Here is a 22781-nt window from a genome sequence, read left to right as displayed (position 1 = left end):
ACTTCAGGTGATCCACCCGCCTCGGCGTCCCAAAATGCTGGGATTACAGGTGTGAGCCACGGCGCCTGGCCTTTTTTTTTTTTTTTTTTTTTTTTTTTTTGAGACAGGGTCTCACTTTGTTGTCCAGACTGGAGTGTAGTGGCGCTATTTCGGCTCACCGTAACCTCAGCCTCCCAGGCTCAAGCGATTCTCCTGCCTCAGCCTCTCGAATAGCTAGGATTACAGGCGCGCGCCACTACCGCCTGGCTATTTTTTGTATTTTTGGTAAAGACGGGGGTTTCACCATGTCGGCCAGGCTGTTCTTGAACTCCTGACCTCAAATGATCCACCCGCAATGATCTCCTGACCTTGTAATCTGCCCGCCTCGGCCTCCCAAAGTGCTGGGATTACAGGCGTGAGCCACCGCGCCAGGCCTATCCCTTAAAGTAGTTTTTAATTTGAATAAGGTTTACTGTGAATAAATAAATCGCGGTCTGCTTGACCCCAAGACCACAGACATTCCTGGTGCCCGTTTTCGTGCTCTCCCAGCTTGCGCCACTGTGGCTCTGGCCCTTTAAGGCTGCGCGCGAGGCCCCGCCTCGCCCGGCGCCTCGCCCCTCCCGCTGGATCCCGCAGCCGCGGCTCTTCCCGACGCGCCCCGCCTTCCCCAGCTGTGCACTCTCAGTCCAGCTGTGCGCTCTCGTCGGGAGTCCCAGCCATGTCAGCCGAGAGAGAGGTAACCGAGGCGGCCACTGTGGTGGCGGCCGCCGAGGCACGGGCCGGGGAAGACGCCTCTTCGCCGCCTGCGAAAACCGAGAGAATGAGCGACCCCCAGCAGCCCGCGGCCTCGGAAGGGGCCGCCGCCGCCGCCTCGCCGCCGCCGCTGCGCTGCCTGGTGCTCACTGGCTTTGGAGGCTACGACAAGGTGAAGCTGCAGAGCCGGCCGGCCGCGCCTCCGGCCCCTGGGCCCGGCCAGCTGACGCTGCGCGTGCGGGCCTGCGGGCTCAACTTCGCAGACCTCATGGCCAGGCAGGGGCTGTACGACAGGCTCCCGCCGCTGCCTGTCACTCCAGGCATGGAGGGCGCGGGCGTCGTGATCGCAGTGGGCGAGGGTGTCAGCGACCGCAAGGTGAGCGGGTTGCGTAGGGCAGGGCAGGGCTGCGCAGGCCACGGGGCAGTGGGGCAGGAGTGGGCGGGCGCCGGGGGTGTGGCAGGGCAGGAGAAACTGGCGCGGACCTGGGTGCACAAGCGTGGAAAGCGTAGCAAAGAAACTTGTGTTTTGGGGCTCCTGGAGAACGGCATTTATGTGGGGAGGGGAGGCGGAATTATCGCCCCTTCCCCAACCTTTTTTAGTTGCGGCCGCCGCCCAGAAGCTGTGCTGGTAGGGGGGGGGGAACAATAAGGCGCCCATGCGCATGCGCACAACGACACCACCGTCCCCACCCACCCCCGCCCCCCCGTTAAAACCACACCTGTACCCCTGCCCACCAAACACTCTCTGGGTAATTGTGGTCTGTGACTGTGAGTGACGGTTAGTACCCCCTTTTCCCGAGGGAGCTTGAGGGGCTATGTCGCCGGGGTTGGGCGGGGGCACAGCGGCCGTGCCAGAGTCCTGGTCACATGCAGCCCCGTGGTCTGTGGGGGTGTGAGGCGGCCCCTCCCAAAGCAAGGCAAGGCCAAGGAGACGAGACACGCCCGTGACGGAGAAGAGAGAGCCTTGCTCCCCCACCGCCACCAGACTTACACCGCCGATCTGGTTTTGGGGTGGGGGAGGCGGGATTGGGTCACCCGATCTTTGTCTTGGGCTCTGTGTCTCCCGTGACTGCAGTATCTCCTCCTTCTGTGACTCAGACATCGGGCCTGCCCTTGGGAACGCCTGGGGCGGGGCGTGTAGGGGGTACCCACCTCTGCCTTCCTCCTGCAGAGGACCCCCACTTCAGAAACCCCGGTGCCAGGGGTTTGGACTGGAATGGAGAGGTGTGGCGCCTTGAACTGGTTGGCCAAGTCTGCAGGCCTGTTTCTCCTCATTTATCATTAATCTCGGCCACAACCCTGGACACCGGAGAGCTCAAAATGATCAGCTTTTTGAGAGTCCTGGGATGAGGCCTCAGCACTCCATTTGTTTAGGGGTTCCTTTTTCTTTCTTTTTCTTTTTCTTTTTTTTTTTTTTTTAGACGGAGTTTCGCTCTTGTTGCCATTGCACTTGTTGAGTGCAATGGCGCGATCTCGGCAACCTCTGCCTCCCGGGTTCAAGCGATTCTTCTGCCTTAGCCTCCCGAGTAGCTGGGATTACAGGCATGTGCCACCGCGCCTGGCTAATTTTGTATTTTTAGTAGAAATGGGTTTCTCCATGTTGGTCAGGACGGTCTCGAACTCCCGACCTCAGGTGATCTCCCCACCTTGGCCTCCCGAAGTGCTGGGGTTACAGACATGAGCCACCGCGCCTGGCCAGGGGTTTCTTTTTAAATGAGACCCCTCAGAAAGAGGCCCCTCAGATGTAGCCTCTTGCAGACCTGCCAGCCCCGGATTCCGGAGCCAGGTTTGTTGGATTCATCGAGTATGCAAACAGCTTCTCCTTAAAGGCTTTCCTCTGAATTCAGCTCTGGCCCCACCCTCAAACTGACTTCTAAATGATCCCACTCTTGAGCAGGCGCTAAGGGGAATATTTTCAGGGGGTAGTTGTAGTTCATGTCACTGCTGAAGGCCACCCACCTCACCTCCCCCCCCACACTTTCCGCCTGGTAAATACAGGATATCCTGTCCAGGGCAAGAATCTGATGTAAGAGCCTGGATTCTGCTGGGAGGGCCCTTCCCTGTCTCTCTCCCTCCTCCTCCCTCCTGGTGTCTGGGCTGGGGAGGGGTCTTGGCCCTGATCTGGATGGCCTGAGGGTTAGCATGAGACAGGGTAAGTGAGACTTGTTCTGGGTCAAATCTGGGACTGGCCTTGACCCCAAATGACCAAGGCACTCCTCGCAGCTCTCCTGGGTTGTTCTGTATCTGCTAGTCTTGAGTCCCTGGGTGGAGGGCTTCCGTTCTCATTCTCCAGACCTCATCTCAGGCCAGAACTTGGAAGGAAAGACCCCAGCATGTCCTCAGTTCTCCTCTTCAGTGGACTGTGGGAGCATGAGGACATGAAAAAGGGCGTAAGTGGGAGTCCCATCCCCCTTCCCCATGGACCCTAACTCTTGTTAATATACAGAATTCCCATCATTCCTGGCAGGGATCAAGACAGACCCGGATTGTCCCAGAACAGCACCCACACCTCCCTCTTCATGCTCTTCAGAGTGCAGAGAGGTCTTTTCTCCTGACGCTCCCTCCTTTGCCCTGCCCTTCCCTTGACCCCACTTGCTAAGCTGGAGAGAAAGGTTCTTTTTTTTTTTTTTTTTTTTTGAAACGGAGTCTCGCTCTGTCACCCAGGCTGGAGTGCAGTGGCCGGATCTCAGCTCACTGCAAGCTCCGCCTCCCGGGTTTACACCATTCTCCTGCCTCAGCCTCCCGAGTAGCTGGGACTACAGGCGCCCACCACCACGCCCGGCTAGTTTTTTGTATTTTTTAGTAGAGACGGGGTTTCACTGTGTTAGCCAGGATGGTCTCGATCTCCTGACCTCGTGATCCGCCCGTCTTGGCCTCCCAAAGTGCTGGGATTGATTACAGGCTTGAGCCACCGCGGTTATCTTTGCCCCCTTTCCCTCCTGCACAGAGGCTCTCGTGGGGGTGGGGAGGAAGCCTTTTACTGCTGTGTAGGCCTGTGTAGCCCTCCTTGTCTGTCGCCCCTCTTGCACCATCTCTGAGTGAAAGTGTTTCCTGGGCTTCCAGTGCTGGCTCAAACACACTTCTCCCCAGGTGATCACACCCTGCCGTAATCGCTCAGAGAACTTTGCCTGCACTTTGGTATGGCCTTCTTTTGGTTGTTTGTGTGACTTCCTTGCTGCTATTATATTATTATTATTATTATTAGCTAACATTATTAAGTGCTTATTATGTGCCAGACGTTGTGCTAAATTTTTTTTTTCCATTCGATCCTCATAACTGCCCTAATTGACAGATAAGAAAACTGGAGCTCAAAAAGATTAAGTAATTTTTATGCACCCAAAGTCACACAGTCAGTAAACAGTTGAGACCACTTTTGTAACCACAGCAGTTTCATCTCTTCCACAATACTTCATGCTGCCCTAACTGTAAGCTTCTTGCATTCAGGGATCTTACACAATAGTGACATGTAAGATCTGTAAGAAGATGATAAGGATAGTATCTGCCTCAAAGAAATGATGTAAGGATTAATTAAGCATTATATATAAAGCACTTGAAATCAGGCTTGGCCCTCAGTCAGCAGTCAGTAAAGGTAGGTCGTTTTTGTTGATGATGTTGTTATTATTATTACCATGACTATTGCTGCTTCTCCTGCTACTTCATTTGTAAGAAGAGGGCCTTGTACCTAGGGCAAAATCAGTAAATAGCCTGTGGATGAATGAATGAGTGAGTGAAGGAGACTCTTCTTTTTTTTTTTTTTGGAGACAGAGTCTCACTCTGTCGCCCAGACTGGAGTACAGTGGCACGATCTCAGCTCACTGCAATCTCCGCCTCCTGGATTCACTCCATTCTCCTGCCTCAGCCTCCCAAGTAGCTGGGATTACAGGCGCCCGCCACTACGCCCAGCTAATTTTTTGTATTTTTAGTAGAGATAGGGTTTCACCATGTTGGCCAGGATTGTCTCGAACTCCTGACCTCGTGATTCACCCACCTCGGCCTCCCGAAGTGCTAGGATTACAGGCGTGAGCCACCGCGCCCAGCCAACGAATGATACTCTTCTCTTCTTCAAGGCAGGAGACCGGGTGATGGTGTTGAACCGGTCAGGGATGTGGCAGGAAGAGGTGACTGTGCCCTCGGTCCAGACCTTCTTGATGCCTGAGGCCATGACCTTTGAGGAAGCTGCTGCTTTGCTCGTCAATTACATTACAGCCTACATGGTCCTCTTTGACTTCGGCAACCTACGGCCTGGCCACAGCGTCTTGGTACACATGGCTGCAGGTGACGGGTCCCCTCACTTTATCACTCCTTACCCCACCCAGATTTCCTTCCAGGCCCTTTCCCTGCAGCCTGTCTGGGTTGTTGCCATGGCAACACCAGACTGCCTTGGCCTGTGGCGCCCAGAGGCCTCTGCTGTGTAGTTGCCGTGGTAACATTCAGGCACCAGGTCTAGTCTGGTGTGCTATCCTTAGCAACGTGCCCTCACCCCACACCCCCACCTCTCTAGCTACCCTCCCCACCACTTCTCAGTTATGGAAATTAGACATGGCCCTAAAACGAGCCTAGGCAAAATGAAGGTGATGGGCTGAGTCCTTGGGAGGCTAGAATGGAGTGGTTGGTAGCCAGGGTGACTCCATATCCCCTGCTTATGGGTGTCTTGCTGCAGGGGGTGTGGGAATGGCTGCCGTGCAGCTGTGCCGTACGGTGGAGAATGTGACAGTGTTCGGAACGGCCTCGGCCAGCAAGCATGAGGCACTGAAGGAGAATGGAGTCACACATCCCATCGACTATCACACGACCGACTACGTGGATGAGATCAAGAAGATTTCCCCTAAAGGTTGGGGGCAGAATATGGGAGGGGGGGTAGGAAGGCACAGGACAGGGAGGGGAGCTCCAGATCTGTGGATCCTAATGTTGTTCTTGGGTTGCCCTACTCTATAACAGGAGTGGACATCGTCATGGACCCTCTGGGTGGGTCAGATACTGCCAAGGGCTACAACCTCCTGAAACCCATGGGCAAAGTCGTCACCTATGGTGAGTTAGTGGGCCAGGCATGGAGAGAGCATGTGAGGGCAGGAGGGAGGGTCTAAGAGGTGGGATGTAGGGCCCAGGGCTTTTGAATGAAGAAGGGGTAGGGACTCTGGTGCTCTGTAGACAATCAGGGTTAGGAATGGTCCTGTATGTTGCATTCAGATTGCTGACTCCTGGGTGCCAGCTCTTTTCATTCTCTGTCACAACGTTTCATATGAGTCATAGTAAATTCTACATTTTATTTTATTTTTTGAGACGGAGTTTTACTCTTGGCCCCCAGGCTGGAGAACAGTGGCGCATCTCGGCTCACTGCAACCTCCGCCTCCTGGATTCAAGTGATTCTCCTGCCTTACCCTCCCGAGTAGCTGGGATTACAGGTGCCCGCCACCATGCCCAACCAATTTTTTTATTTTTAGTAGAGGCGGGGTTTCACCATGTTGGCCAGGCTGGTCTTGAACTCCTGACCTCAGGTGGTACAGCTGCCTCATCCTCCCAGAGTGCTGGGATTATAGGCGTGAGCCACCACAGCTGGCCAAATTGTACGTTCTTGTTTGGGGATTATTCTTGAACAACCAGCCTGCCTTCTTTCTGTCCTACCTCCCTGAGTGTCTTTTTTTTTTTTTTTTTGAGACGGAGTCTTGCTCTGTCACCCAGGCTGGAGTGCAGTGGCCGGATCTCAGCTCACTGCAAGCTCCTCCTCCCGGGTTCACGCCATTCTCCTGCCTCAGCCTCCCGAGTAGCTGGGACTACAGGCACCCGCCACTTCGCCCGGCTAGTTTTTTGTATTTTTTAGTAGAGACGGGGTTTCACCGTATTAGCCAGGATGGTCTCGATCTCCTGACCTCATGATCCGCCCGTCTCGGCCTCCCAAAGTGCTAGGATTACAGGCTTGAGCCACCGCGCCCGGCCTCCCTGAGTGTCTTAAACAAGGTGCATTTTCATTTAAAAAAGTATTTCATACAACAAAATAAGCCAGGCACGGTGGCTCATGCCTGTAATCCCAGCACTTTGGAAGGCCAGGACAGGCGGATGGCTTCAGCCTAGAAATTCAAGACCAGCCTGGGCAACATGGCGTAACCTCATCTCTAGAAAAAATACAAAAATTAGCCAGGTGTGGTGGCACTGTACTCCAGCCTGGGCAACAGAGCGAGACCCTGACTCAAACAAAGGAACAAACAAACAAATACATAAAGACTAGAGCAATTTTTTTTTTTTTTTTTTTTTTTTTTTTTTTGAGACGGAGTCTCGCTCTGTCGCCCAGGCTGGGATGCAGTGGCCGGATCTCAGCTCACTGCAAGCTCCGCCTCCCGGGTTTACGCCATTCTCCTGCCTCAGCCTCCCGAGTAGCTGGGACTACAGGCGCCCGCCACCTCGCCCGGCTAGTTATTTTTTGTATTTTTTAGTTGAGATGGGGTTTCACCTTGTTAGCCAGGATGGTCTCGATCTCCTGACCTCGTGATCCGCCCGTCTCGGCCTCCCAAAGTGCTGGGATTACAGGCTTGAGCCACCGCGCCCGGCCTTTTTTTTTTTTTTGAGACAGAGTATCACTCTGTCACCCATCCTGGAGGGCAGTGGCCCAACCTCGGCTCTCTGTAGCATCCACCTCCCTGGTTCAAGCAGTTCTGCCTCAGGCTCCTGAGTAGCTGGAATTATAGGAGCCCATCTCCACGCCTGGCTTTTTTTTTGTTTTTCTTGAGACAGAGTCTGGCTCTGTCACCCAGGCTGGAGTGCAGTGACACAATCTCAGCTCACTGCAACCTCTACCTCCCGGATTCAACTGATTCTTCTGCCTCAGCCTCCCAAGTAGCTGGGACTACAGGCACGCGCCACCATGCCTGGCTAATTTTTGTATTGTTGTGGTTTTTTTGTTTGTTTTATTTTTTTTGAGACAGAGTTTCGCTCTTTTTGCCCAGGCTGGGGTGCAATGGCACGATCTCAGCTCACTGCAACCTCTGCCTCCTGGATTCAAGCGATTCTCCTGCCTCAGCCTTCCTGAGTAGCTGGGATTACAGGCATGTACCACCATGCCCAGCTAATTTTGTATTTTTAGTAGAGACGGGGTTTCTCCATGTTGGTCAGGCTGATCTCGAACCCCTGACGTGAGGTGATCCACCCACCTCGGCCTCCCAAAGTGCTAGGATTTCAGGCGTGAGCCACTGCGCCCAGCCAACACCTGGCTAATTTTTGTATTTTTTAGTACAGACAAGGTATTTTTTAGTAGAGACAAGGTTTCACCATGTTGGGCAGGCTGGTCTTGAACTCCTGACCTCAAATGATCCTCCCACCTTGGCTTCCCAGAGCGCTGGGATTACCGGTGTGAGCCACAGCACCCAGCTGCTGGAGCAATTTTAAGTCAGCCACGGTTGGTTTGGGCCTGGTAACCAGCAGTTTGAGAATTATCCAATCACCCCCTGGCACTGGTGTGGAGAATTGCAAGGGGATCACAGGGAACAGAAAGTACAGATGCAGGCACACAGGGATGTGCCTGGGGTGTTCACAGGCCATGTCACCTTGTCCTTCAGGAATGGCCAACCTGCTGACGGGCCCCAAACGGAACCTGATGGCCCTGGCCCGGACATGGTGGAATCAATTCAGCGTGACAGCTCTGCAGCTGCTGCAGGCTAACCGGGCTGTATGTGGCTTCCACCTGGGCTACCTGGATGGTGAAGTGGAACTGGTCACTGGTGTGGTGACCCGCCTCCTGGCTTTGTACAGCCAGGGCCACATCAAGCCCCACGTTGACTCAGTCTGGCCTTTCGAGAAGGTGAATGTGAGGATTTTGCAGGGAGGGCTTGGATAGGACTCATGAAGGCTGGGGTCCCAAGGGGCAGATTCCTGGGGAAGAGGAGGGCTGCCTGCATCGCACTGGCTCTTGTTGGATGGAGGCTGGATAGCACTGGGAGCCTCATCTTTCCTTCCTCCCCAGGTGGCCGATGCCATGAAACAGATGCAGGAGAAGAAGAATGTGGGCAAGGTCCTCCTGGTTCCAGGGCCAGAGAAGGAGAACTAGAGCGAGTGGTTGTGAGACCCTAGAGACCAGCAAAGGGAGAAGTTGGGAAGCTGCGTTCTGTTGGCCACCAGACTTGCATTTCAGCCTCTGTCATAATGCTCTGCCCTCCCTCCCCCGAAGGTCTCTGTGGTGATGACCCGCTCTCCCCTGCCCCTCCCCGCTTCCTGACCTCTGAAGAGGTTGGGAAGTGACCATTTGGATGTCTGGGCCCTGCCAAGGGGACAGGGAGGGTCAGAGGGAGGCCGGCTGCTTCCTGCCCCCGCCCTTTCCCCGGGCCTGCTGTGCTGCTTTTGTGCCAAGGTTAGCCAGTCCCCCCCTGTTGTGTTCCATGTGCTTTCACCTCTGCCTCATCTTCCCTCCCGTCCCTGCCCCGCCACCTCCCCAAAGAATTGAAATGTCAGCTCAGGATATGGGGCCAATCTCTGTGAGTCCAGCAGGTACCTGTCTCTCCCTAGTGTCCCTTCAGCCTGGGCCAACCAGCGCCCACCTCTGGGCTTGACCAGTTCCCAATCTCCTCCTCTGTCCCCAGCATCGTAAGCACAATTGGGCTTCTTCCATCTCCAGGTTTTCTGCCATTCTTAACCAAGGCTGCCTCTTCCAACAGGGCGGAAATCAGACCTACTCCCCTAGGTCACAACTCTGGGAGCGATACAGAGCCCCCACCCTTCACTGAGTTCTCTGGATTTGTTCTCAGTGCCTTAGCAACGAAAACCTGTGCTTGTGTGTGTGTGGCGGCGGGGAGGGAGGATCCTGTCTCCCACCTCCTTCTCCTCCCCTGTACTCCCCAGTGCCTTCCTTGTTCTGGTGGAGCTGGGGTTTCGCTCCTACCCAGTCCCACAACACTGCCAAAAATTTGTGTATGTGCCATTGGGTGGGGCAGTCCCGAGCCTCCTGGGGGAGCAGGGCAAAAACAGGTGCCCTCATCGTGGTCTGTGTCATGTCCTGTCTCTATGATGGTTGAGGAGAAAGGCGGGGAAGCTTCCTCAGTCTTGCAGATACGTGTGGCATTTACCAGCCAGAGCTCTGCAAGGCTGTGCTGTCTGTTTCTTGTTCTGGGACCAAAGTAAAAATCCAAGCACATTCCCCTTGCACTTAGGGGAGGCCCCACTGCCTTCTCAAAGCAGAGCGGCAGCTTATCAAACTCAGCCCACAACTTTGTTTACATGGGTGGGGAGATGGAACAGGGGAATACAGAGTGGGATGGTCAGGACCTGGGCCACTGTGACCAAAATGGGGACTTCCTGGGTAGGGAGGTCACTCCCTCTACTCACTGAGCTAGAATTAGGGAGGATTATCACCCCAACCGTTGCAATGGGAGGTGGAGGGACAGGCTCAGCATCCTCATTGTCTACATGAGGCCCAAATGTGTGAAGTGCGATTTCTGCTTTTGTGTACCCCACCACCCCATTACCACAGCTGCCTTTGTGTTTGTGTCAATAAAAAGCCAAACCCTAGGTCCTGCTTGTTGCCTCTGAGAGTGGAGGGAAGGTGAGCTTCTGGAAGGCCGGCGCTGCCAGCAGAAGATCTGGCTTCTTCCCGCCCCCACCTCTTTACATGCCCAAATCACGTTTCCTTTCATGAGTGAAATGAGGAAGAACATCATGGAGTGCAGGCCGTTTTTACTGTTCCGGGCAAAGTGTTTCGCAATGTGTGATCCCTCCCTGTTGGTGAACATAAAGACCTCCTACATGGGCACCCAAGCCCAGCCCCGTGTGAGATCCTTGGCCGTGGGGTGGGGAGGATGAGAAGGGGAGGCCCCTACCCTGACTCAGAGGTGAAGACTGCTAGGCCCTGCTGTCCTTGGGGTACGACTGTCAGGGACTCTATCTCCCCACCCCCACGGGTGGGCTTCTGGAAGTGGACCTCCAGGACGTCGTGCAGCTCTGGGCCATCCAAGATATCGGGAATGTTGAGCACCAGCACTGAGCGCGGAACTGGCTGCAACCTGATCTGGAAAAGGAGCCAGGAGATCGCAAAGGCTCATGGGAGAAAGGCTGGGGGCTGGGGGTAGGGCAGGCAGTGCCCCATGGGGGTATGAGGTCAGGAGGCCTGGAGAGGCTGGTCGTGGGTAGGTCAGTGGGGTTTGGGGCCTCTGATCCTTCACTGGGCAAGTTCCTGGCAGGCAGACGGGTTACCCAGCCCAGCCCCTATTCTCTACCCCTCCCGCTTACCTCAACATTCTGGATCTCCCCATTCACATAGGGAGAGACTCTCAGAGGGACCTGCTGTCCACCCAGTGGCACTCTGAACTGGCCAATCCGGCACAGGCGCTGGGCCACTGTGGGGAACAAGGACGGGTGGACCTTTAGCATCAAGCCCTCTCCTCTCTCTGTACCCTGTACCTTAATCTTCCACACCCTGTACCCTCATCTCCCCTGCAGGAGGTCTGCATGACCCTCACCTCCATCCGTAGCAAACCCCAGCATGACACTCCCTTGCAGCAGCTCCCGAAACTCCACATCGCCACCTCCGTTCCTAGTCTTGCCAAAGAAGATCTCAAGCTTGTCCAGCAGCTCCTCCTCACTCAGCCTGAGACTGGCAGGAAATCCACTGACCAACACCCTCTGGCCACTCAACTGGCTGGACACCTAGGGGGAGACAGCAAGGGGTGGTCCCAGACACAGCTCCACTTTCCCATGCCCAGGTGCATGGCACCTTTTTCATGCCCCAGGATTCTGTCATTCTGTCACCTGGATGGTGGTGACCATGGGCAGCTCCAAGGGCTGGGCCTGCATCCGCAGCCGGCACTCCTCCATGTTGATCGTGTGCTCCTTTTGTTGCAGCACCTGCTCAGCCACTGGGTGGTGGGGAAACGGTCAGTACTGGGAATCCTCCCCACCTCCCTCCTGAGGCTCCCCATGAGCTCACCTTTGGGGTCATCAAAGGTGATCAGAGCAGAGCCCTCAAGCAGAGGGCAGTGGATCCGCAAATTGGAAACTAAAGACTTAGGCACTTCCCTGTCCTGCTGGGTGTGTCCTCGGAACACCAGGGGGATCTCCGGCACTGAAAATGGGACCTGGAAGTAGGGGAGGGGAGTAGGAGTGTTCCTCACTCCCACCTAGGAGGAAGGCATCTCCAATCCCATTCCATTGATGCTGAGTGCCGGAGATAAATACATTTACTGAAAGAAAAGCTGGATAGGCCGGGCGCGGTGGCTCAAGCCTGTAATCCCAGCACTTTGGGAGGCCGAGATGGGCGGATCACGAGGTCAGGAGATCGAGACCATCCTGGCTAACACGGTGAAACCCCGTCTCTACTAAGAAATACAAAAAATAGCCGGGCGAGGTGGCAGCGCCTGTAGTCCCAGCTACTCGGGAGGCTGAGACCGGAGAATGGCGTGAACCCGGGAGGCGGAGCTTGCAGTGAGCTGAGATCCGGCCACTGCACTCCAGCCTGGGCTACAGAGCGAGACTCCGTCTCAAAAAAAAAAAAAAAAAAAAGAAAAGCTGGATAAATGAGTGGATGAATGCAGGTCTGGGCTACAGAGCGAGACTCCGTCTCAAAAAAAAAAAAAAAAAAAAAAAAAGCTGGATAAATGAGTGGATGAATGCAGGTCTGGTCCATACCTGTCCATTTACATACAACATCTTAATTTGTCCTGGGGGGTGGGTAGCTCTACTTTACAGATGTTCAAGTAACATACTGGAGGTCACATAGCAAAGAAGTAGCAAAGCCAGGAATAAAACTGAGAACTCCCCAGCTCTTTTGTGTGTGTGTATGTTTGTTTGTTTGTTTTAAAGGGAGTCTCGCTCTGTCACCCAGCTGGAGTGTAGTGGCACGATGATCTTGGCTCACTGCAACCCCCACCTCCCAGGTTCAAGCAGTTCTGCCTCAGCCTCACAAGTAGCTGGGATTATAGGCATGTGCCACCAAACCCGGCTAATTTTTGTATTTTTAGTAGAGACGGGGTTTCACCCTGTTGGCCAGGCTGGTCTCAAACTCCTGACCTCAGGTGATCCACCAGCCTCGGCCTCCCAAAGTGCTGGGATTACAAGCATGAGCCACCATGCCCAGCCTCCTTTTTTTTTTTTTTTTTTTTTTGAGGAGTCTCGCTCTGTCACGCAGGCTGGAGTGCAGTGGCGCAGTCTCAGCTCACTACAGCCTCCGCTTCCTGGGTTCAAACGATTCTTCTGCCTTAGCCTGCTGAGTAGCTGGGATTACAGGCATGCGCCACCATGCCCAGCTAATTTTTGTATTTTTGATAGAGATGGGATTTCACTATGTTGGCCAGGCTTGTCTCAAACTCCTGACCTCAGGTGATCAGCCCACCTCGGCCTACCAAAGTGCTGGGATTACAGGTGTGAGCCACCACACCTGGCCTCACCAGCTCGTTTTTACCAGACAACACCAGGTCTCCCACCTTACCTTGTCTTTGGGGGCGTCCCCGAGCTCCTTTCTCAGCTGCTGCAGCTCCTGCAGCCTCATCTTGAGTCTGGCCTGCTCCTCCTGAAGGGCGTGGAGGGCCTTTTGGAGCAGAAGGAAACAACGAGACTTCCACCTGCCCTTCCAGAGAATCAACAAGCCCAGGGGAAGTGGGGCCTGTTCTGGACTCTCCAGAAGCAGAGTTGATGCTAAGCTCAAGAACAACCCAACGGCCGGGTGCGGTGGCTCAAGCCTGTAATCCCAGCACTTTGGGAGGCTGAGGCGGGTGGATCACGAGGTCAGGAGATCGAGACTATCCTGGCTAACACAGTGAAACCCCGTCTCTACTAAAAATACAAAAAAAAAACTAGCCGGGCGCGGTGGCGGGCGCCTGTAGTCTCAGCTACTTGGGAGGCTGAGGCGGCAGAATGGCGTGAACCCGGGAGGCGGAGCTTGCAGTGAGCCGAGATCACGCCACTGCACTCCAGCCTGGGAGACACAGCGAGACTCCGTCTCAAAAAAAAAAAAAAAAAAAAAAAAAAAAAAAAGAACAACCCAACCCCTTTGTGCTGCCCTGGGCTGGTCTTGGCCCCTCCACCCAGGGCTTGGCTGGGCTCATCTCAGCTGTTCTTGAAAGGGCAGGAGCCTTTGCAGCGTCCATGACTTGTTCATGACCACAGATCTAGAGTTCAACAAACACTGAGCTCCTGCTAGGAAGTGCTGGGCACTGACACAGACAGTGGAAGGTAAGGGTACAGCCCTCAGGCCTGCCAAACAGTGCTCAAAATAGTACATGATCACATCACTGACTGTGAAGGGCAGCCAGAGTTTGGAAGAGGGACAATCCCAAAGGGGTTAACCCAGTTAGGGACACCTCCAAGAGAAGGGGAGACAAGTTGCAAAATGTCATACAGTAACACTGTTAACTTTTACTAAGTACTTACTATATGCCAGGTGCTGTGTTAAGCCCTTCTGATGAATTATTTCATTCAATTCTTAGAACAACAGGGTATCTATAAGATAGATATCCTATGATCCTTATTTTATTGATTTATTTTTAAATTTTTTCTTTCTTTCTTTTTTTTTTTTTTTTTTTTTTTTTTTTTTTTTGAGACAGAGTCTTGCTCTGTTTCCCAGGTTGGAGTATAGTGGCATGATCTCAACTCACTGCAGCCTCCACTTCCTGGGTTCAAGCAATTCTCCTGCCTCCCAAGTAACTGGGATTACAGGCACCCACCACCACGCCCGGCTACTTTTTGTATTTTTAGTAGAAACGGGTTTTCACCATGTTGGCCAGGCTGGTCTCAAATCCTGGCCTCAGATGATCTGCCCGCCTCAGCCTCCTAACGTGCTAGGATTACAGGTGTAAGCCACCGTGCCCAGCCAATCCTTATTTTATAGATGAGGAAATTAAAGCTCAGAGAGGTTAAATGACTTGCCCAAAGTCATTTGGCCCTAGGCTGTCTGACTCCAGAGCCCATCCTGCTAACCTGTGCTTTACAATGAAGAAATGAAGCCCAGAGTGGGGAGGTGGTTTACCCATCAATTCTAGCTTGTCCCTGGACTGCTACACTTTCCACGGAACAACAAGTAGCCTTTTAGGCTGGGTGTGATCTGGAATGGGTCCAGAGAGAGAACTGACATCATAGGCAGGGAAGTGACACCAGAGATACCAATAAATGCACCTCTGTTTGTGGAATAGAGCAGAGTTCACCCTGTGGTTAGGAATCTTGATAAGTAAGTTCGGCTCAGAGAAGCATGAGGTCTTTTGCAAAGATAGGACTCTGTCCTGACCATCTCTGTATTCCCAGTGTCCAGCAAGATCTCCGGCACAAAATGTGTCCAGTAAAAGTGTGTTGAATGAAGAAATGAAGTGAATGAATGACGGTAAAGGAGCACATTACAGAGGGCACCAAATAAATTCGTTGTGAGTTTGGTCTAGTTTTAGCAGAAACCTAGAGCTTGACCACATAATGCTGGTTTATGAATAGTGAAAAAGACCCTTAGTTATTCATATTTCTGTAAATGAGACAGTGCTAACACAGTGCCTTTAAGGGCCAGTTAGATAACATCAATGAGTTAATAGAGCCATGTAGGATGACAGAGAGTGGTGGGGACTGTGATGCACTGGGAAGAGCATGTCCCTGCTAAAGTAAACCTCTTCTAGCCATAACCAAGTTTTCCCCCACAGCAAATCTATCCATATTTTTGTTTTGTTTTGTTTTGTGAGACAAAGTCTCAATGCCACCCAGGCTGGAGTGCAATTGCTTGATTATGGCTCACTGCAGCCTCGACCTCCCGGAATCAAGCGATCCTCTCATCTCAGCCTCCTGAGTAGCTAGGACTACAGGTGTGTGCCATCACGCCAGCTACTTTTTTTTTTTTTTTTTTAATTTTCTGAGATGGGCCGGGCGCGGTGGCTCAAGTCTGTAATCCCAGCACTTTGGGAGGCCGAGACGGGCGGATCACGAGGTCAGGAGATCGAGACCATCCTGGCTAACACGGTGAAACCCCGTCTCTACTAAAAAATACAAAAAACTAGCCGGACAAGGTGGCGGGCGCCTGTAGTCCCAGCTACTCGGGAGGCTGAGGCAGGAGAATGGCGTAAACCCGGGAGGCGGAGCTTGTAGTGAGCCGAGATCGCGCCACTGCACTCCAGCCTGGGTGACAGAGCCAGACTCCGTCTCAAAAAAAAAAAAAAAAAAAAAAAAAATTTTCTGAGATGGAGTCTCACTCTGTTGCCTAGGCTGGAGTGCAGTGGCACAATCTCGACTCGCTGCAAACTCTGCCTCCTGGGTTCAACAGATTGTCCTGCCTCAGCCTCCCAAGTAGATGGGATTACAGGCACCTGCCACCATGCCTAGCTAATTTTTTATTTTTTTATTTTTTTATTTATTTATTTATTTATTTTTTTTTGAGACGGAGTCTCGCTCTGTCGCCCAGGCTGGAGTGCAGTGGCGCGATCTCGGCTCACTGCAAGCTCCGCCTCCCGGGTTCACGCCATTCTCCTGCCTCAGCCTCCCGAGTAGCTGGGACTACAGGCGCCCACAACCGCGCCCGGCTAATTTTTTGTATTTTTAGTAGAGACGGGGTTTCACCGTGGTCTCGATCTCCTGACCTTGTGATCCGCCCGCCTCGGCCTCCCAAAGTGCTGGGATTACAGGCGTGAGCCACCGCGCCCGGCTAATTTTTTATTTTTTATTCATTTATTTTTTTTGAGATGGAGTCTCACTCTGTCGTCAGGCTGGAGTGCAGTGGCATGATCTCGGCTTACTGTGACCTCTGACTCACGGGTTCAAGTGATTCTTCTGCCTCAGCCTCCCGAGTAGCTGGGACTACAGGCACACACCACCATGCCCAGATAATTTTTAATTTTTAGTAGAGATGGGTTTTCACCATGTTGGCCAGGATGGTCTCAATCTCTTGACCTTGTGATCCGCCCACCGCGGCCTCCCAAAGTGCTGGGATTACAGGAGTGAGCCACTGCACCCGACTCTAATTTTTTGTTTTTACTAGAGATGGGGTTTCACCATGTTGGCCAGGCTGGTCTCAAACTCCCCACCTCAAGTGATTACCCACCTCAGCCTCCCAAAGTGCTGGGATTACAGGCATGAGCCACGGACCCTGGCCCCCTAATATTCCCCTTTTTAATTGAAATAAAAAATTTGGGCAGGGCGTGGTGGCAGACGCCTGTAATCCCAGCACTGTGGGAGGCGGAGGAAGTCAGATCGCTTGAGCCCAGGAGTCTGAGACTAGCCTGGACAACACAACAAAACTCTACCTCCACAAAATATCTAAAAATTAGCCAGGTATGGTGGCACATGCCTGTAGTCCCAGCTACTCGGGAGGCTGAGATGGAAGGATCTGTTGATCCCTAGAGGTGGAGGTGACTGCACTGAGTGGGCCAGGATCGAGCCACTGCACTGCAGCCTGGAAAAAAAGAGTGAAATCTTGTCTCAAAAAACAAAAAACAAAAAATCTGGATTTTTATTTGAAAAAGACGGCCCAATTTAACGTATATAAAGCCGGGTGCTGTGGTTCAAGTCTGTAATCCCAGCATTTTGGGCGCCTAAGTCAGGCGGATCACATGAGGTCAGGAGTTTGAGACCAGCCTGGTCAACATGGTGAAACTTTGTCTCCAAAAAAATACAAAAAATTAGCCAGCCATGGTGGCGTGGGCCTGTAATCCCAGCTACTCGGGAGGCTGAGGCAAGAGAATCACTTGAATCTGGGAGGCGGACGTTGCAGTGAGCCAAGATCACGCTATTGCACCTCAGCCTGGGCAACAAGAGTAAAACTCCATCTCAAAAAAAAAAAAAAAAAAAAAGGCCGGGCGTGGTGGCTCACGCCTGTAATCCCAGCACTTTGGGAGGCCGAGGCGGGCGGATCACAAGGTCAGGAGATCGAGACCATCTTGGCTAACACGGTGAAACCCCGTCTCTGCTAAAAATACAAAAAATTAGCCGGCGCAGTGGCAGGCGCCTGTAGTCCCAGCTACTTGGGAGGCTGAGACAGGAGAATGGCATGAACCCGGGAGGCGGAGCTTGCAGTGAGCCAACCGTGCCACTGCACTCCAGCCTGGGTGATGAGCAAGACTCCATCTCAAAAAAAAAAAAAATAAAATAAAAGGCTGGGCATGGTGGCTCACACCTGTAATCCCAGCACTTTGGGAGGCTGAGGCAAGCGGATCACAAGGTCAGGAGATCGAGACCATGGTGAAACCCTGTCTCTACTAAAAACACAAAAAAATTAGCCGGGCATGGTGGCAGGCGCCTGTAGTCCCAGCTACTCAGAGAGGCTGAGGCAGGAGAACGGCATGAACCCGGGAGATGGAGCTTGCAGTGAGCTGACATTGTGCCACCGCACTCCAGCCTGGGTGAAAAAGTGAAACTCCGTCTCAAAAAAAAAAAAAAAAAAAAAAAGGCCGGGCAGGAGATCAAGACCATCCTGGCTAACACGGTGAAACCCCATCTCTACTAAAAATACAAAAAATCTGCCAGGCATGGTGGAATGTACTTGTAGTCCCAGTTACTTGGGAGGCTGAGGCAGGTGAATCGCTTGAACCCGGAAGGCAGAGGTTGCAGTGAGCCGAGATCGCGCCATTGCACTCCAGCCTGGGTGACGGAGCGAGACTCCGTCTCAAAAAAAAAAAAAAAAAAAAGATTGTCTTGGGGAACTGGGGTTCTGAAAAGGTTGGCAATAATAACATTAACAAGAAGAAACACATATTGAATGCTCTGTAGGTGCTAAGCAGTGGGATAAGTTTTTACTGTGTCAATCTATGGATTACCTAGTGTGATTCTTACGATAGATAGATAGATAGATAGATAGATAGATAGATAGATAGATAGATAGATGATAGATAGATAGATAGATGATAGATAGATGATAGATAGATAGATAGATGATAGATAGATAGATAGATAGATGATAGATAGATGATAGATAGATGATAGATAGATAGATGATAGATAGATAGATAGATAGATAGATGATAGATAGATAGATAGATAGATAGATAGATAGATAGATAGATGATAGATAGATAGATAGTGTGTGTGTGTGAGAGAGAGAGAGACAGTCTCCCTCTGTTGCCCAGAGTGGAGCATAGTGGTATAATCTCAGCTCACTGCAACCTCTGCACCCCAGGTTCAAGCAATTCTCTCGCCTCAGTCTCCCAAGTAGCTGGGATTACAGGTGTGTGCCACCACGCCTGGCTAATTTTTGTATTTTTAGTAGAGATGGGGTTTCACTGTGTTGGCCAGGCTGGTCTCATACTCCTAACCTCAAGTGATCCAACCGCCTCGGCCTCCCCAAGTGCTGGCTGGGATTATAGGCATGAGCCACTGCACCCAGCCTAATTCCTTTAGTTTCTTTCTTTTTTTTTTGAGACAGTCTCGCTCTGTCACCCAGGCTGGAGTGCAGTGGCACAATCTCGGCTCACCGCAACCTCCGCCTCCCAGGTTCAAGTGATTCTCCTGTCTCAGCCTCCCACGTAGCTGGGATTACAGGAGCACAACGCCACACCCAGCTAATTTTTTGTATTTTAGTAGAGACGGAGTTTCACTGTATTGCCCAGGCCTCCCAAAGTGCTAGGATGACAGGCATGAGACACCACTCCTGGCCTAGAACAATTGTTATTTGGGTCACAGAACCCTTTGAGTATCTGATGGAAACTACGGATTCTCTCTCCAGAGAAGTGCACACACACAGGATTTAATGAGCTCCTCCTGTCTGAGGCAATAGGTTAGGGAACCGACTCCACAAGGCAGAGGCAATCCCAGCCCTGTGTTTCTCCCCAGCCCTTCAGCAGGCCTGAGATGGGCAGGGAGAGGCTTGGCTGCCAGGCCGTGAGATATCTGTGGGTTCCAAGACAAAGGATTGTTCCTGTTTCCCCAATTCCCAACTCCCTCCTCCTCACTTACGGCATTCAGCGGGGCTGACATGGGTCTCGGGTCTGTTTGGCAAGAGCTGAGGCCTCAGAGCTGGGCACACTGGCAGAATCCACCACAACTGAACTCTTGTTTGTACCCGTCCCCTCCAAGGGCTTTGGTCTCTCGCAGCCCCAGCAGGACCCGAACACCTCAGGAGGTTCTGCTCGCAGGCTGTTTGCTTCCACTTTCATTTCCGTGAAATCCCTGCCCTCTGGCGCTCACATGCCGCCCCCTGCCGAGGCCTCCCCATCCCTGGGAGGAGCCTTCTTGATCATCAAAGTCGACTTCACTCAGCCATGGTGCCTCAAGGAAAGCCACCTCACAGCAACTGCAAACTGGCCCCAGTCAACCATTCCCAGCAATCTCAGACAGGCGCATTGGTAGACCCTGCTTTGTCAATGGATTATTTCCCTAGAGCCTAGAATAATGCTGGGCACATCAACATTGATAAAATAATTGTTGAATGAGCTGGGCACGGTGGCTTACACCTGTAATCCCAGCACTCTGGGAGGCCCAGGCAGGCAGATCACCTGAGGTCAGGAGACCAGCCTGGCCAACATGGTGAAACCCCATCTTTACTAAAAAAATACAAAAATTAGCCGGGCGTGGTGGTGCAGTCCTGTAATCCCAGCTACTTGTGAGGCCGAGGCAGAATAGCTGGAACCCGGGAGGCAGAGGTTGCATTGAGCCGAGATAGTGCTGTTGCACTCCAACCTGGGTGACAAGAGTGAAACTCCACCTCAAAAATAAAGTAATAATTGCTGAATGAACGAGAAACACAATCAGGACAGATAAAGCCCATAGTTCAAGTTCACAAAACTGCCAGGCGCAGTGGCTCACACCTGTAATCCCAGCACTTTGGGAGGTCGAGGCGGGTGGATCATGAGACCACCCTGGCCACCATGGTGAAACCCCGTCTCTACTAAAATACAAAAAATTAGCCAGTCCGGATCACGCCATTGCACTCCAGCCTGGGCAACAGAGCGAGATTCCGACTAAAAAAAAAAAAGTGCCAATCCCAGCAGCTGGGCCCACACGTGCCTATAGTTCTAGCAGGTTGAGGCAGGAGTTCGAGGCTTGAGCCCGGGAATTCGAGGCCAGCCTGGGCAACCCAGTGAACCTTGTCTCTTAAAAAAAAAAGAAGCCTGGGTGCGGTGGCTCATGCCTGTAATCCCAGCACTTTGGGAAGCTGAGGCGGGCGGATCACTTGAGGTCAGGAGTTGGAGACCAGCCTGACCAACACGGTGAAACGCTGTCTCTACTAAAAATACAAAAATTAGCCGGGCATGGTGGCACAGACCTGTAATCCCAGCTACTCGGGAGGCTGAAATGGGGGAATCGCTTGAACCTGGGAGGTGGAGGTTGCAGTGAGCTGAGATTGTGCCACTGTACTCCAGCTTGGTGACAGGGCAAGACTCTTGTCTCAAAAAAAAAAAAAAAAAAAAAAAAAAAAAATAGGCCGGGCGCGGTGGCTCAAGCCTGTAATCCCAGCACTTTGGGAGGCCGAGGCGGGTGGATCACGAGGTCAGGAGATCGAGACTATCCTGGCTAACACGGTGAAACCCCGTCTCTACTAAAAATACAAAAAACTAGCCGGGCGTGGTGGCGGGCGCCTGTAGTCTCAGCTACTTGGGAGGCTGAGGCGGGAGAATGGCGTGAACCCGGGAGGCGGAGCTTGCAGTGAGCCGAGATCACGCCACTGCACTCCAGCCTGGGAGACACAGCGAGACTCCGTCTCAAAAAAAAAAAAAAAAAAAATTCAGAAAACTGTTAAGAGTGCCCAGCACCGGCCGGGCGCGGTGGCTCAAGCCTGTAATCCCAGCACTTTGGGAGGCCGAGACGGGCGGATCACGAGGTCAGGAGATTGAGACCATCCTGGCTAACACAATGAAACCCCGTCTCTACTAAAAATACAAAAAAATTAGCCGGGCGAGGTGGCGGGCGCCTGTAGTCCCAGCTACTCGGGAGGCTGAGGCAGGAGAATGGCGTAAACCCGGGAGGCGGAGCTTGCAGTGAGCCGAGATAGCGCCACTGCACTCCAGCCTGGGCGACAGAGCGAGACTCCGTCTCAAAAAAAAAAAAAAAAAGAGTGCCCAGCACCGCCGGGCGCAGTGGCTTACTCCTGTAATTCCAGCACTTTGGAAGGCCGAGGTGGGCGGATCACGAGGTCAGGAGATCAAGACCATCCTGGCTAACACGGTGAAACGTCTCTACTAAAAAATAAAAATAAATAAAAAATAAAAAAAATTAGCCGGGCACAGTCGCAGGTGCCTGTAGTCCCAGCTACTCGGGAGGCTGAGGCAGGAGAATGGCGTGAACCTGGGAGGCGGAGCTTGCAGTGAGCTGAGATCGCGCCACTAAACTCCAGCCTGGGCCGCAGAGCCAGACTCCGTCTCAAAAAAAAAAAAAAGACTGCCCAGCACCGAGAGCTATTATGTGGCCAACACCCTTGTGCTCTATGTGAATTAACTCTTCAAATCAATGCCATGAAGTTGGTTCTATTTTCTTGACTTTACAGATTGAGAAAATTGAGGCACAGAGCATTAGAAACATGCCCAAGGTCACAGGGCTAGGAATCGGAGAAGCATGGATCCAAACCTGGTAGGAACAGTATTTAAACTTTGGGTTTGACCCTGAGTAGGCAAGCTACTTAATAGGAGTCTGTCTCAACAGAGATGCCTTAATACTTAAGTGTGAGAAGATTCAAGTTAAAAAGCTTCCTGGCTGGATGTGGTGGCTTACACCTGTAATCCCAGCACTTTGGGAGGCTGAGGCGGGCAGATCATGAGATCAGGGAGTTCAAGATCATTCTGGCCAACATAGTGAAACCCTGTCTCTTCTAAAAATTCAAAAATTAGCTGGGTGTGGTGGCACACTCCTATATTCCCAGTTACTTGGGAGGCTGAGGCAGGAGAATTGCTTGAACCCAGGGTGGGCAGAGGTTGCAGTAAGCCAAGATGGCACCACCTCACCCCAGACTGGGTGGGTCAAAGAGAAAAACTCCCTCTCAAAAAAGTTTCCTAATAACCTAGCCCAAGGTTTATTCCAGTTACTCACCAATCCTACTTTGAGCCCCTTCCCGCCCCCCCGCCCCCTCCGGTTCCCAAGTGCAAGTGTGGTACCTAGCAGACTTGGCAAACTGGCCTGTTTGAATCTTGGTTCCCTCTAGTGACAGAACCAGTTCAGATGGAACACCTATTTCATCCATGCAACATGGC

At 52.5% G+C, this 22781-nt stretch overlaps 3 protein-coding genes across 4 annotated transcripts in view; 2 read left to right on the top strand and 1 right to left on the bottom strand.

Moving 5' to 3' along the window:
* Positions 1–597: 597 nt before the first annotated feature.
* Positions 598–10220, top strand: VAT1 (vesicle amine transport 1). 2 transcript variants are annotated; one of them, XM_050762790.1, is made up of 6 exons: positions 598–1108; positions 4800–5007; positions 5393–5563; positions 5671–5760; positions 8280–8521; positions 8684–10220. In XM_050762790.1, exons 1-6 carry the CDS (start codon positions 698–700, stop codon positions 8765–8767), a joined length of 1206 nt encoding a protein of 401 aa, XP_050618747.1. In that variant the 5' UTR covers positions 598–697; the 3' UTR covers positions 8768–10220. The 2 variants fall into 2 exon arrangements, with proteins under 2 accessions (XP_050618747.1, XP_050618748.1); XM_050762791.1 differs by lacking the exon at positions 598–1108 and adding an exon at positions 2908–3122.
* Positions 761–22781, top strand: part of AARSD1 (alanyl-tRNA synthetase domain containing 1) — a 76170-nt gene continuing 54149 nt past the window's right edge. Inside the window, exon 1 of the mRNA XM_050762782.1 lies at positions 761–764. The gene's annotated coding sequence lies outside the window, so the exon portion shown is untranslated. The remainder of the gene's footprint in view (positions 765–22781) is intronic.
* IFI35 (interferon induced protein 35) lies at positions 10375–19800 on the bottom strand. The gene is made up of 7 exons (XM_050762851.1): positions 19555–19800; positions 13133–13231; positions 11636–11783; positions 11458–11564; positions 11169–11355; positions 10939–11045; positions 10375–10717 (listed from the first exon to the last, which is right to left on the bottom strand). Exons 1-7 carry the CDS (start codon positions 19573–19575, stop codon positions 10526–10528), a joined length of 861 nt encoding a protein of 286 aa, XP_050618808.1. The 5' UTR covers positions 19576–19800; the 3' UTR covers positions 10375–10525.

The sequence above is a fragment of the Macaca thibetana genome, chromosome 16 (assembly GCF_024542745.1).
Source record: "Macaca thibetana thibetana isolate TM-01 chromosome 16, ASM2454274v1, whole genome shotgun sequence".
Taxonomy (NCBI): domain Eukaryota; kingdom Metazoa; phylum Chordata; class Mammalia; order Primates; family Cercopithecidae; genus Macaca; species Macaca thibetana.
Note: the sequence above shows the minus strand (reverse complement) of the source record. Positions and strands in the feature narration are given on the sequence as shown.

Excerpts from the sequence above, each read along its gene's own strand:
- VAT1 (XM_050762790.1), top strand. The coding sequence starts at position 698 with ATGTCAGCCGAGAGAGAGGTAACCGAGGCGGCCACTGTGGTGGCGGCC. Across the intron at positions 1,109-4,799 it reads AGGGTGTCAGCGACCGCAAG|GCAGGAGACCGGGTGATGGT; the intron begins GTGAGCGGGTTG and ends CTCTTCTTCAAG. Across the intron at positions 5,761-8,279 it reads GGGCAAAGTCGTCACCTATG|GAATGGCCAACCTGCTGACG; the intron begins GTGAGTTAGTGG and ends CTTGTCCTTCAG.
- IFI35 (XM_050762851.1), bottom strand. The coding sequence starts at position 19,575 with ATGTCAGCCCCGCTGAATGCC. Across the intron at positions 11,046-11,168 it reads GGGGTTTGCTACGGATGGAG|TGGCCCAGCGCCTGTGCCGG; the intron begins GTGAGGGTCATG and ends TGTTCCCCACAG. Across the intron at positions 10,718-10,938 it reads GGGAGATCCAGAATGTTGAG|ATCAGGTTGCAGCCAGTTCC; the intron begins GTAAGCGGGAGG and ends CTCCTTTTCCAG.